This window comes from Calonectris borealis, chromosome 20, assembly GCF_964195595.1.
Source record: "Calonectris borealis chromosome 20, bCalBor7.hap1.2, whole genome shotgun sequence".
Lineage (NCBI taxonomy): Eukaryota > Metazoa > Chordata > Aves > Procellariiformes > Procellariidae > Calonectris > Calonectris borealis.
The window spans coordinates 8,470,998-8,483,095 of NC_134331.1; the positions used below are offsets into that span (position 1 = coordinate 8,470,998).

The 12,098-nt window shown below is 43.9% G+C and overlaps 1 protein-coding gene across 1 annotated transcript in view; it reads right to left on the reverse strand.

The window, feature by feature from the left end:
* LOC142091196 (myosin-4-like) overlaps positions 1-7,494 on the reverse strand; it is a 37,807-nt gene extending 30,313 nt beyond the window's left edge. The window contains exons 1-13 of the mRNA XM_075170130.1: positions 7,291-7,494; positions 7,050-7,193; positions 6,800-6,956; positions 6,194-6,221; positions 5,999-6,110; positions 3,128-3,220; positions 2,968-3,031; positions 2,781-2,879; positions 2,581-2,684; positions 2,165-2,303; positions 1,646-1,764; positions 1,396-1,545; positions 1,147-1,317 (exon numbers count right to left, since the gene is read on the reverse strand). Of these exons, the coding sequence (XP_075026231.1) occupies positions 1,147-1,317; positions 1,396-1,545; positions 1,646-1,764; positions 2,165-2,303; positions 2,581-2,684; positions 2,781-2,879; positions 2,968-3,031; positions 3,128-3,220; positions 5,999-6,110; positions 6,194-6,221; positions 6,800-6,956; positions 7,050-7,193; positions 7,291-7,494 (1,584 nt within the window). The remainder of the gene's footprint in view (positions 1-1,146; positions 1,318-1,395; positions 1,546-1,645; positions 1,765-2,164; positions 2,304-2,580; positions 2,685-2,780; positions 2,880-2,967; positions 3,032-3,127; positions 3,221-5,998; positions 6,111-6,193; positions 6,222-6,799; positions 6,957-7,049; positions 7,194-7,290) is intronic.
* Positions 7,495-12,098: the final 4,604 nt, after the last annotated feature.

Here is a 12,098-nt window from a genome sequence, read left to right on the forward strand (position 1 = left end):
TCAGGGATCCTCCAGAGCAGCAGCAACCACAGGAGGTGGATGTTGGGCAGGAATGCCATGTTTTGAATGAAGATTTTGCCCTCTAGGTGTGGCTGCTGTGTGAGCGCTCTGGGGTCAGCATTCATCTTGCCTAATTGTAGGTGCCTATAAAACAGAATCTAGATCTGAGTTAGCTGTCCAGATTGCTCTTCTATAATGGAAGCGTTATAAAGACATTTCACAGAATCACTAACAGAACATACTTTATAAGGAGATGATTTGCATCCTAGAAGTGTCTATTTCTTTCCTGTCATTACAAAAGAGACTACAGCGTTAGATCAGCGTAGGTGTTCTGATTCCTCTGGCTCTAATACTCTGTGTTGCATAGATATGAGACACAAAGTGTGTGGACACTGAACAGTAAGTGTGGATTTTGTGTGTTAAATATAGCAATAGGCAACAGGCACTAGCTGTGAATGGTAGTGCTGCCTGTAGATGCTGCTATATGGTGGGAAGTGTGGGGAGGTTAGCAAGAAATGTGAGGCTTATGTGCAAAGGCATAACCCATGGGTATGAATATTAAGCAGTGAACATGCATATGGGATGGCCGAATCAGTCACTGGGCACTGGGCATGAATGATAGTGCTGGGAGCAGATACCTGTATGCTCCTGAGAAGGAAGATGTTTGGGTATGTGCGTATTGGATTTGCGCATGATGTGTAAGTGTTGTGCACGACCACTGGACAGTGGCTTGTAACATAGCACTGAGGGGTGAATTCCCATTAAGATCCCCAGATCCCCAGTGCAGTAGCAGTGGGCAGCGACAGAGGGGCCAGAAAGAGTTGTGTTGCTAGACCCAAGAACTTAATTCTATCCATTACTGCAAGGAGTAAGACTTGAGGTTCACCTTACTGTTGAAGGCAGTACTGTTAAAGGCACCAAAATTAACATCATGTACCCCCTCTCCCTTCCACCCCAGCCATGTTGTTCAGGAAATCTTTTTTGTGCAGAGGCAGCCTGTCATTCCAAAAGCTTTGGTTTTATAAACTGCCTCTTCTTATGTGAGAGGGTCATTCAACGGTAATGTCAATTTATTAAGAATGACTGGACTAAAATAAATGACCATGAAAGAAATGTGCTCTCCTAAAATGAAAAGATTTCCTCTACCTTTTCAATGAGCTCAATACAGGCAGCCAGGTCCATCCCAAAATCAATGAACTCCCATTCAATTCCTTCCTTCTTGTACTCCTCCTGCTCCAGCACGAACATGTGGTGGTTGAAAAACTGTTGCAGTTTCTCATTGGTGAAGTTGATGCACAGCTGCTCCAGGCTGTTGAACTGCAAATTCAAAATATAAAAAAATGCCAGTTCGTTTGGAAGAGTCATCAATGGGCAAGCATACCTACTGTAACTCACATCAAAAATTTCAAAGCCAGCAATGTCCAGGACACCAATGAAATGCTGTCTGGGCTGCTTTGTATCCAGCTGTTGGTTGATTCGAATAACCATCCATAGGAACATCTTCTCATAGACTGATTTAGCCAATGCACCCACTGAATTGTATACCTGTAAGAAACACAGCCATGGCAGTAATGAAAGTTGAGTTAGCTGTAAAGTTGAAAGAACTGTCTGAACAAAATGAAAAGCTGATCAGCTGTCTAGGTACCTGTTGGACATTTTGTCCTTTAGTTACATATTCATTCCCGACTTTCACCCTGGGATAGCATAAAGCCTTGAGCAAATCAGCAGAATTCAGACCCATCAGGTAGCTAGCTTTGTCAGCCACTAGGATCAGAGACAGCAAATGAGTTAAAAAGAGACAAAGAAAGGTGTCCTGGACCTCTAGGATGTTTCTGTTACAAGGAGCCTACTTTTGGCGCTACTCAAATGCACATATATGTCATGCGAAGCTCCTCTCCAGTCCCATGGAGAATGTTTTTCCCCCAACACAGGCAGTAGTTTTCCCCCTACGCCTGGAGGGCTGTAGCAATGCTTCATCTTTATGTTTCTCTGTTTCCTTGCGGAGCATAAATTAAATCATTGACTTTGTGGAACTTGCAACAAACTTTAAAAAATTAGTGTCTGGAAGGGAAAATCATTCTCAAAGTGTTGGGCACTTTATGGGATGGGGTTGCTAGCTTGTCTCCTGGTGCAGCTGACAAGCAAACTCTGCAGTCAACACCACCTTCTGTACTGTCCGGCTCCGCCTGCTCCTCCCGCTGCTTCTGCTTGAACTTCATGTTCCCGTAATGCATGATGGCCCCCGTCAGCTTGTACATCCCCACCTTCTCATCTGGGCTGAAGCCCAGGATGTCCACGGCGCTCTGCACAGGCAACAGGCAAGTCGCGGAAGGTCAGAGAAGCACAAGGGCTGAAGCAGAAGGTGCTGTTAACAGGCACGTGTGCTGTGATGGGAAGGTCGGGTTTCTCCCCCTGCCTCCCTGCCTCCCTGCCCGCACCGAGCGTATGCAGCACCGGGCCGGCCCCGCGGCCGCTGCGGGGCGGCAGAGCCCGGCGCTTGGCGGCCCCGGGCCGCCGGCCCTTCCTGCCTGCAGCCGGTCCGGCTGCGGGGCCGCCCCGCCGGTGCTCCGCTGTACTCACGTCCGTCGCCAGCAGCTCCTCGCTGTCGTCAATACTGGCAACAGTGACTTCGCCTTGGCTCACGTAGGGGAAGTCGTAGGGGTTGGTGGAGATAAGGAGGAGATCTGCAGGTATAAAGGGCACCTTTGGTGGCACCGGGGCAGGTCACAGTGGAAAGAGAAAGCCCTTGCTGAGCCAAGCCCAGCACCCCTGACACTCACCAATGAGCTCTGGCTTCTTGTTGGACATTATCTGGTAAAAAATATGATAGCTCCTTTCACTGGCCAGTTGGAAAGTCACTCTGGATTTCTCCAAAAGATCTAACCAAAAGAGAGATGCTGTTAGTCTCCTGGTAAACTTGAGATCACAGATGCACAAATTCTGCATGCACTAACTTGCTGCACTCACAGGTTTCGATATCCGCGGAGGCCAGCTTGCCAGTCGTTCCAAAGTGAATCCGGATGAATTTTCCCTATGAAGCAGTACAGATCAACCCATTGATTATAGCGGTCAATGAATGAGGCATATATTAGATGTCTGCATTCCAACAAATCTGAAATGAACTCACAAAGCGTGAGGAGTTGTCATTCCTCACAGTCTTGGCATTGCCAAAGGCCTCCAGCAGTGGGTTGGCCTGGATGATCTGATCCTCCAGAGTTCCCTAGTTACAGGGATAAGAAAAAGCTTCTTATCAAACTTCAGTACTGGTTAATAACAAATATTGCAAAGGAGATACTGCAAACAGATAATTTTTACACTTTATACGTGATTTTAACCTAAAATTTAGCAGAGTTTTTAAGCACTCATCAGCCATCACTCATGAATATTGCCATTGGTTTCAAAGGGAAGAGTGCTGAAAGGCAGATCTGTATTTTGTTTCCTTCTTGTACCTGCTATCATATATTTGGTATCATATACAGAGTCACTACAGTGGGGCTCAGGGAGTTTGAAATCTATATGAGAGAGGTGCTACCACATTCCCATTCACAAAGGCCATGACAGCTAAAGAAAATGTGAAAATTCTAGGATTTTTTCTGGAGGTTACTCGAGCCCAGGACACACAGAGAGAGGTACAGCCTTTAGCAGGAAGCACCTAGCAAGGGAGAATGTAAGGTTTTGCAATTGCATTCAAATAACCAGCAGCCTTTCAGAATGCAGAAATACATCTCCAGACATGCTTCGAAAAGAAGAGTGGGACATGGACAAGGCCTGAGACTCAAATACCAAACTTAAAAAAGCAGAGAACAGAAACTCTTTGGGTTTTTTGCTGCATGACTGCACAAGGAATGATCAACATGTAAAGTTTCGATATTGTATTGTATCACTCTTGTTAACTGCAAAAATATGTCAGGGAAGAAGCTTATGTGACTTTATGTCTCTCCTTTTCTGTGCAATACGATCCAGGAAGCAGAGTGTGCTTTTTTGGAATGATAGAACAAAACTTTTCTCAAGGCTTCTAGCAATGTCGTGATTGATCCCTACGTAGTCAGAGCATGAAAGTGTTGCCAGGGATAATTTCCAAGACAGAGTTGGAAAACAAAGAATGGGGAAAAAAAAAATCAGTTTTTATCCAGATGAAAGATTAGCGGCACAGTTAAAGTTGCTGCCTTTGTACGTGGTGTTCAGTGCAGCCTTTAACATCTTGCAATGGAGAGGGAGCGCCATTCCCAACACTGTCTGCAGATGGCACAACGGGTTTAAATTAGTTTTTATTAGTCCAGCATGAAGGTGGACCCTATAAAATTAAGGCAACACAGTAGCATATGAAGCTCTGTATTATTATTTTTTAAAATAAAAAATCCAAAATCCCTAGAGTAATGCCCTCTCACATGTATCTTTCAGCTTTCTAAATGAGCTTCCTCGTTTAAGAGAAGAGAAGAGAAGAGTGTGTCAGTGCAGCCGACTACACCAACACCAACCTCTTTTTAGTGCACAGCTGTGACCAGGGAACTCACAAGGGAGCATCGTGCGTGGAGAACAGCATGAAAGAAGACATGGCAATTCTTTACACAAGTTAATTCTGGAGTCCTGTCTACAGGCTGGGTGACAAAGTGCTGGAGGCTGAGACAGTATTCTGGGGAAATGCTGTTACATGCTTCCTTTATTCATATACTCTTGCCTGGCATCTGATTTCAACCTGCATCTGAGATAGGATGCTGGGCTAGACAGAACTAACACCTGAGTGTTTTATTTAATGTTCTTACGAAGAGGCACATACTACTGTTACAGAGATTGTGAATACTAAAAAAATAGAGTATTCTGTGAATAAACTTGGAAGACGGCAGAACAGGTTGTTGTCCAGAGCCAGGTGATTTTCCTTATATCAAACATGGTCAGTACATTTCTCAGCTGTCTCACAGTTTTTCTGAGATCAGTCCCGGCATAGTGAGCAGCTGGTGAAAGCTGAGCACAGGAGATTCTGAAATGGTGCTGATGGAAAGAGTGCTTGTGATGAACTTGCCTGGGCCATAACAACCCATCAATCACAGACACCTGCCTCTGAGAGCAAAAAGAATATTCAGCCTTGGAATCTCCTTAGGTTCTGCTGTGCCCTTGGGTACTCAAATAACATGCTGACATGTGTCACCTGCTTTGATGCACATACCATCTCACAGACTGTGGTGACACACACTTGTGCCACAAGGACGTTTGTTGCTTGCTCTGTGCTGGGGAATGAAGCCCACGCCTTGCAAATGCACCAGTGGGCTCAGATTGCAGCAGCTGGGCTGCTCAGCAGAAAGGGGCATCAGAGCATGTGCTTTCTTCCCTGGAAGGATCCTTTCTGAGGTTACTTTCTAACTGTCAGGCAAGTGGTCCCAGCTGTCCCGAATCTGTCTCGTCTCTTATGCTGCCCCTCCAGGGCTGTTATGTTGACCACAGGCAGAACAAGCCAGTGGAAACTACTACCTGATGCAACTGAAATTACTCTTAACTTCAGCACAACCACTCTGGAGTTCAGAGTTCCTGCACTTCCCCTGTCAATGGGAATGAAACAAGGAATAGGAATGGTACAATCACGTGCCAGTGGGCACCGACTGCTCTCTTTACACTTGCAGCCACTCAGGTGCTGTGGATGTGGCCAATATCATAGAATACTAATGGATAGATACATAGACAGACAGTCAGCACAGAGAAAACTGCTGTCTTACATTATCTTCCTCTCCCTGGTGGAAACTGGAGAGAAACTGAGTCCTGGGCCTTTCCTACATTAAGAAAATGTTTCTTTAAGTAGAGTTCCACTAATGTTCAGAGGGATGGAGTCCCAGTAGCAGGGGTAAAAGGGCATAGGTGTGCTCGCGCTGTGCATCCTGACTGTCTCCTCAGTTGCGCTACACTTTCTGCCTTTTGATAGTCCTGCAACCCCAAAATACGCATTGATAGTTTCTGCTCTGCAGGCACAGTCCTGGGCAAACACTAGAAGGAGGAGCCAATGACATACCTGCATTTTGCCAGGCTGTTGGTCTTTCTTCTTCTCACCAGTAACTGCAATTGTTGCAAAGTACTGGATGACACGCTTTGTATTCACAGTCTTTCCTGCACCGGATTCTCCACTGTTGAAATGAAAATATTAATTGCTACAGGAAACATTTTTACTTCTCTGTCAGCTTTATCACACAAACCAAATTATACTCACGTGATAAGGATTGACTGATTGTTACGATCTGAAAACAAAGTCACAGAAAGAGCTGTTCAAATGAGATGTGGAGGGCTTCTGTTCCTCAGACATAACTAACTGACTTCAAGGGACAGAACTATACTGTAACTGTATTTATCACTTTGTAACCAGATAAGGTAAATTCTGCATTAGTCTGTATGTGGATTTTTTTTGTGCACAAAGGGATGGAGCAGCTCAAAATCTAACTCCGAGCGGTGGTTCTTTATAAGGCTTCCCACTTACTATTTGTTTTCTTTAATGTATAGACCTTGGCTTAAATATTGTTTAATCGGAATCAGATTCTCTGCTGTGTTCCTTCCTTACTGTTTCTTTAAATTCCTTACTAGGAGAGGGGGCACAAAGCCATATAGCTAGCTACTGCCTTTCCTTCATTATCTGATAGCACAGAAGTCATTAAGGTGCCACAGGCAGTCTAATCTTGAGTTGTGCCATAGGACAATGGGAGCTGTTGCCATCAGGCACTGAATAGAACAGCACCTAAGATGCCTGAAATGTCAAGTGTTCCTTGACCAAGCAGCCAGCCCTGTGTATATCAGGGTTTCCCATTCTTGCCAAACGACTCACCAGTCAGCATGAACTGATAAGCATTGTCAGAGATGGAGAAGATATGTGGAGGGGCCTCCTGGCGCTTCTTGCCTCGGTAGCCAGCCACCACCTCTGGGTTGTACACCGGCAGCCACTTGTAGGGGTTGACAGTGACACAGAAGAGACCCGAGTAGGTCTGCAAGGAAGGGAGACAGCACGTTGGCTTCCACCTAGCCTGGCAGAGCAGTTCCTTCTAGCTACCCAAAAGAATACTGCTGCTGGTACTTACGTAGATCATCCAGGCTGCATAACGCTCTTTGAGGTTGTACAGCACAGCGGGTTCGTGGAGGTGGGTCATCATGGCCATGTCCTCAATTTTATCAAATTTGGGAGGATTCATGGGAAAGACTTCATCATCCTTTACAGACACAGTCTGGTGAAACCAGAAAGGAACAACAGGAGAAGAAATCTAAGCCAGGGAATTGCCTGAACTGGGTGATCATGTATGAGTAACAGTTGGTATCACTTACTGTATCATCATATGTTTTAACTGTGACTTTGCCACCTTCTCTACTCTGTATGGTACCTTTCACATACATTTGCTTTTCATCCACTACAAAACAGGCTGCCTTAGCATCAAATGGGCGATTCTGGGCTTCAATTCTCTCCTTCTCAGGCTTCCGTAAATAAGGAGCAGCTTCTCCAAAGATTGCCATCTCTGCATCTGAACTCATGGCTGGAGTCGCTCTGGAGGAATTCAGAAAAGTTTCAGAGAGCCTGTGCATTTGTAATTTATATTTATCCAAAACGTGGTTGTGCTCAATGATTAAAAGGAAGAAGAGGACTAATCAACATCAGGCACTTAACTTCTGCCTCAATTTTAAGTATCCTCTGAAGAAGTCCTAATAAAGAAAGTTCCTTTTGTAAACAGAGGTGTATTGTCTTTGAAGACATCCCCCTTAAACAGGACGCCTATGTGCCCAAGTGCGGGCAGAGAGAATATCAAGCTAGAAATCTTGAAAAGCGTCTCCTGCTGTATCTTCACCTGCTATTCACACAGCTGCATAACCGCATACTTCTCAAAGCCACATACACATAGCCACTTAGACAGATTGATTCATTAGACATCTGAAAATTTAGACACAAGTAAGATCTGTAAGTTAAGCAGATTGGCTCTCACACATCATTTCTAAGTGGAGGTATTCTTGGCACCCTTCTGTTTTCTATGTTTTAATACTAAGCAGGGAAAATTCAAGTAGTTACTGTCTGTACTAAGCACTGGAACAAATTGTGAGGGTCAATTATCACCTATCTAAAGACAAACGTATTTATCATATGAAGAAAATATAAAACGTCTTTTTAGATCTGTGGCAAAATTAGTTAATAAAGGAATATAATGTATATTGAAGGTAATAATTAATAGCGTAGTATTATCTAAGTAAATAAGTACTTGATATAACATTTCAAAGAATTTCAATCACAAAGTACCTTTTAGCTTTAACATATCATATAGAGTAATATTGGTTATGAATCATTAAAAGCCAATTAATGTGTACCAATATGTACCAGTCATTCAGTTAGGGATTTGTCTAGTAGAAATATTCTAAAAAACTGCTTTATGCTCAGTTTTATTTTACATTTTTAGCAATATCTAGTAAAAATTCTTCAACACAGATAGATGCTGTTGGTTGCTACAGTCAGAATGACCGACGTGGATAATTCAAGAGCATCTGGAAATAACACAGGCAGAAATAATGTAGGCAAGAACTAGTATAAACAGAACGTTCTTCCCCAGGCAAGCTAATATACAGGCTAGCCAAAAAAAAAAAAAATTCTAAACTCATGCTACTTCATGGGCTGTCTGATGCACTATGGTACTAAAAAAGACAGAGGGACAGAATTGAACAACCTAGATGGATACTTCCAAGACATCACAGTACTGAATCAATCAACATGGAGCGATTTTATGTGCAAGAAAATGATGAAGGGAGTCTGAAAGCATTTGTAGTGCTGCTCTTGGACACATTGCTGTAGAAGTGCTGATTTCTCAGCAAAACCTTTCTCCTGTGGGATATGGACCTTACAGGACTTCGACAGACTGCATCTCTCAAGACCCTTTAATACCCAGGAATTTCAAAGCACAGAATCCAGAACTTTTAGAGTACTTTCAAAGTATTATTCTATGTATATAGAGCCCAGCATTTTTGCCTGTGTGATCCTGCCTCTGAGTGGCTCAAGGGAAGCAACACGAAAGAAGGAGAGAAATTATTTCATAGTGTCTATGAAAAGGTTAAGCAGAGCATCAGCAAATGCCGATAGGTTATCAGAAAATTTCTCGAGGGGCACAGTCTGTTAAACTACTGAATGTCTTTGATAGGAAATAGTATAAAATTTAGATCTTTACACATTCATGAACAGAGGAGAAGACATCCTCTGGGAGAATAACCTGTACTTCCATCCCTTTCAGCTCCAATTTCAGTGAGCATTTTTTGGTATTAGGATGGTAGGCACATGTGTGGAGGGTTCCTTCTGTTGCTCTGGTGAACTCTCCCAGTCAGTCAATCACTAACCTTCCCCAGAAAACCTAGAAGGGAATGGTGCATATTAAGTTCTCTGTGAAGGTGACTCTTTGTACATAAACAGATCTGTCTATCAGACAGGAGACAAGATCATCCTGAACTTTGTTCTGGTTTCAGGACCTGTGTGATAACCCAAAGTCAGCATATAATGTTCTAGACCTTACCCCAGAGGAAACTAACTTAAGGCAGGATAAGCTTAGACTCTTCTTGAATTGTACTTTGAGCCTCCTCTCTGAACAAAACCTCAGTTTCAGGCTTCCCACAGTTGTGCAGATGGTAGGAGGTGAATTTTAATCGTCTATAAATCCCAGAATCCCAGGTTACACCACAAAAAGACATTACTATCACTGTCTCTCATGTCCTCTTGGCTAAGCTTAAGTATCTGTCACTTTTTTTCCCTGATAAATGGAGTATTTCCTACCAAGAACTGTGAATATGCTCATATTGATTAAAATAGCATATATCCTTTTCAGTGAACCTGGTTCTACAACATGGTCTTTCGCCACCTGCCCTTGCCATTCTCTGGGTGAGCTTCACTCATTGCTCAGGATCACTTAGCAAAACTACATGTTATTTGCTAAACCCTTACCTTCAGAAAGCCGAGGAGGAAATCTGCTTTCAGTATCTGTGTGGAATGGTTAAAGAAAGGACAGAAAGAGTTAAATCAAAAAACAGTCCATTGTCCATAGTCCATGGAGCATATGCTCTATCAAGCATTCATACACCTTGTGTAGTCTCTCCCAACAGCTGAATTGTACACAGAGCCTTACAACTCTTGAACTAGAGCCAAATCCCACAGAAAATTTTGTGTTCTTCCCCACATTACCGTGATCTGCAGAAAATAAATCTAATGTCTAGGAAAAGATCAGCTATATTACACGTATTTTCCCAATCAATTTCAACTGCCTTCAGAGTTAGTTTTCCTGTGCCTTTCATAGGGCTTGGAAGGAGCAAAGTTTGTAGAAGGTCCCTGCAAGGAATGGCATGGCATGGCTTTTCTGCTTCTGCTTGTCCCACCACACTGGAGTGGTTTGGGTCGTATAACCTTGGCATTGCATGTAAAGCATGACCTGGAACATTAGAAGTGGGGCATGAGAGGAAAATGCCCTTACATATTCCACCTCTTTGCAGAGCTGTGGAGATGCCATGGTCAAAGTATGAAGCAAGCAGATGGAACTTACCGTGAGATGCTGAGGTAACAAAGAATAAGGTTGCCTTCAGCTGTGGCTTTTTATATGTAACCTCCTGCCCACACAGCATTCAAGCGCTCTATTTTTGGTCAATAATAATTTACTCTTTAGTTGTAAACGTGTTGAAGCTCTGATCTCTCTGCTAATTACTCAGAGACAGGATTGGTTTAAGGTTGTATGGAGTCAGCTGCTGCACTGACCTGTTCTTTTCACATTGCTCTTTGCCAGGATGGAGGATGGAGGAACCCAAAGACAGCTCTGATAATGCCAAATAAGGCAACACTTGGCTCCTGACTTCAAGAGCTTGCTTTAACCAACAAGATGATTCTTTTCTAATTGTGCAGAATTACTTCTTTACGGACTATAATTTTAATGGATCCCATCATATCCTCTCTGTCTATCTACACATGCTGATAGAGAAGGAGGAAGACTTAGTGAGGCAGAATTTTTCTCTCATTAAATTTCTTTATACCACTGTATGGGGTGCTGATAAGCCTGAAACCAGCCTCAAGCTTGGGACAGAGTAAGACAACTGCTTATGGACCACAAGGCCAACTTGCAGTTCTGGCCTGTAGATTTACAATACCTGAGGCCTGCAGGCATACTCAAGGTCTCAGCCTGCAGGAAGGAGCCTGACTTCTGTGCCACTCCATTATCCTGCAGAGGATGTCATGGAGCAGGCTGAATGTCGAACCAGAATAACTTTGACTTGCTCTTTGTGGAAGGAGAGTACCTGCTCCTTTAAAAGCATCTGGTTAAGGACCTTTTTTGACACCACAAGGGACAGTAAGAAAGGGAGGAAGCCATAAAGAAGAACATACCGGGATACAAACCTGACTGACAAATCGTAAGGGAGAAGGTGATGGGAAGCAAACCCGGTCAGTGACGCTACTTGATGAAGGCATGTGAGAGTGTGAAAATGTTTATTCCAGCAAGGTTACCAGATCAGGGAAACTAAGGTAAAAGGGGGAACCAGAAACAATATATACAGAGGCACAGACCTGACAAAACAAACATGGAGACAATGAGAAGAAACAAACCTCACCAGTCACACTAATTGATGGGCTACAGGTGCCACTTCCAGGAAGATCAACCTGGACTTCAGGACTGATAAGATTGTGAACCAGGGGAGATCCCAGACAGGGTTGGGGTAGGTGCAGGAACTGACAGAGCTGTACAAACCCATAAGGGGACATGCAAGGGAAGGGGGAGCAGGGAGGAACAAAGATGGGGGTAAACAGAAAAGGGCATAAGGGGCTGGTCGCATGTAAAATGGGGCCAGTCAGTTCGCTTATCTGGCTGAGCCCTGCACCTGATCACCGCAGTCTGTCCTGTCTTCTTGCATCTTCTTATTAAATCTTTTCTTGACTATCTCTTTGTGTAATCTCACTCTTTATCCCATGTATGCATGTGCATGCATGGACTAAGTGCCAGCTACTGGTGAGGCCTCTGTGTGTGTGTGAGTAAAAATTGATGCCAGCTACCGGATCAGGCTGGGGGCACCCCTGAGCTGTGGTGTCAGATGATGGAGCCAGTGGGGTCTCAGCATCAGCTATTGGAGCGAGTGGG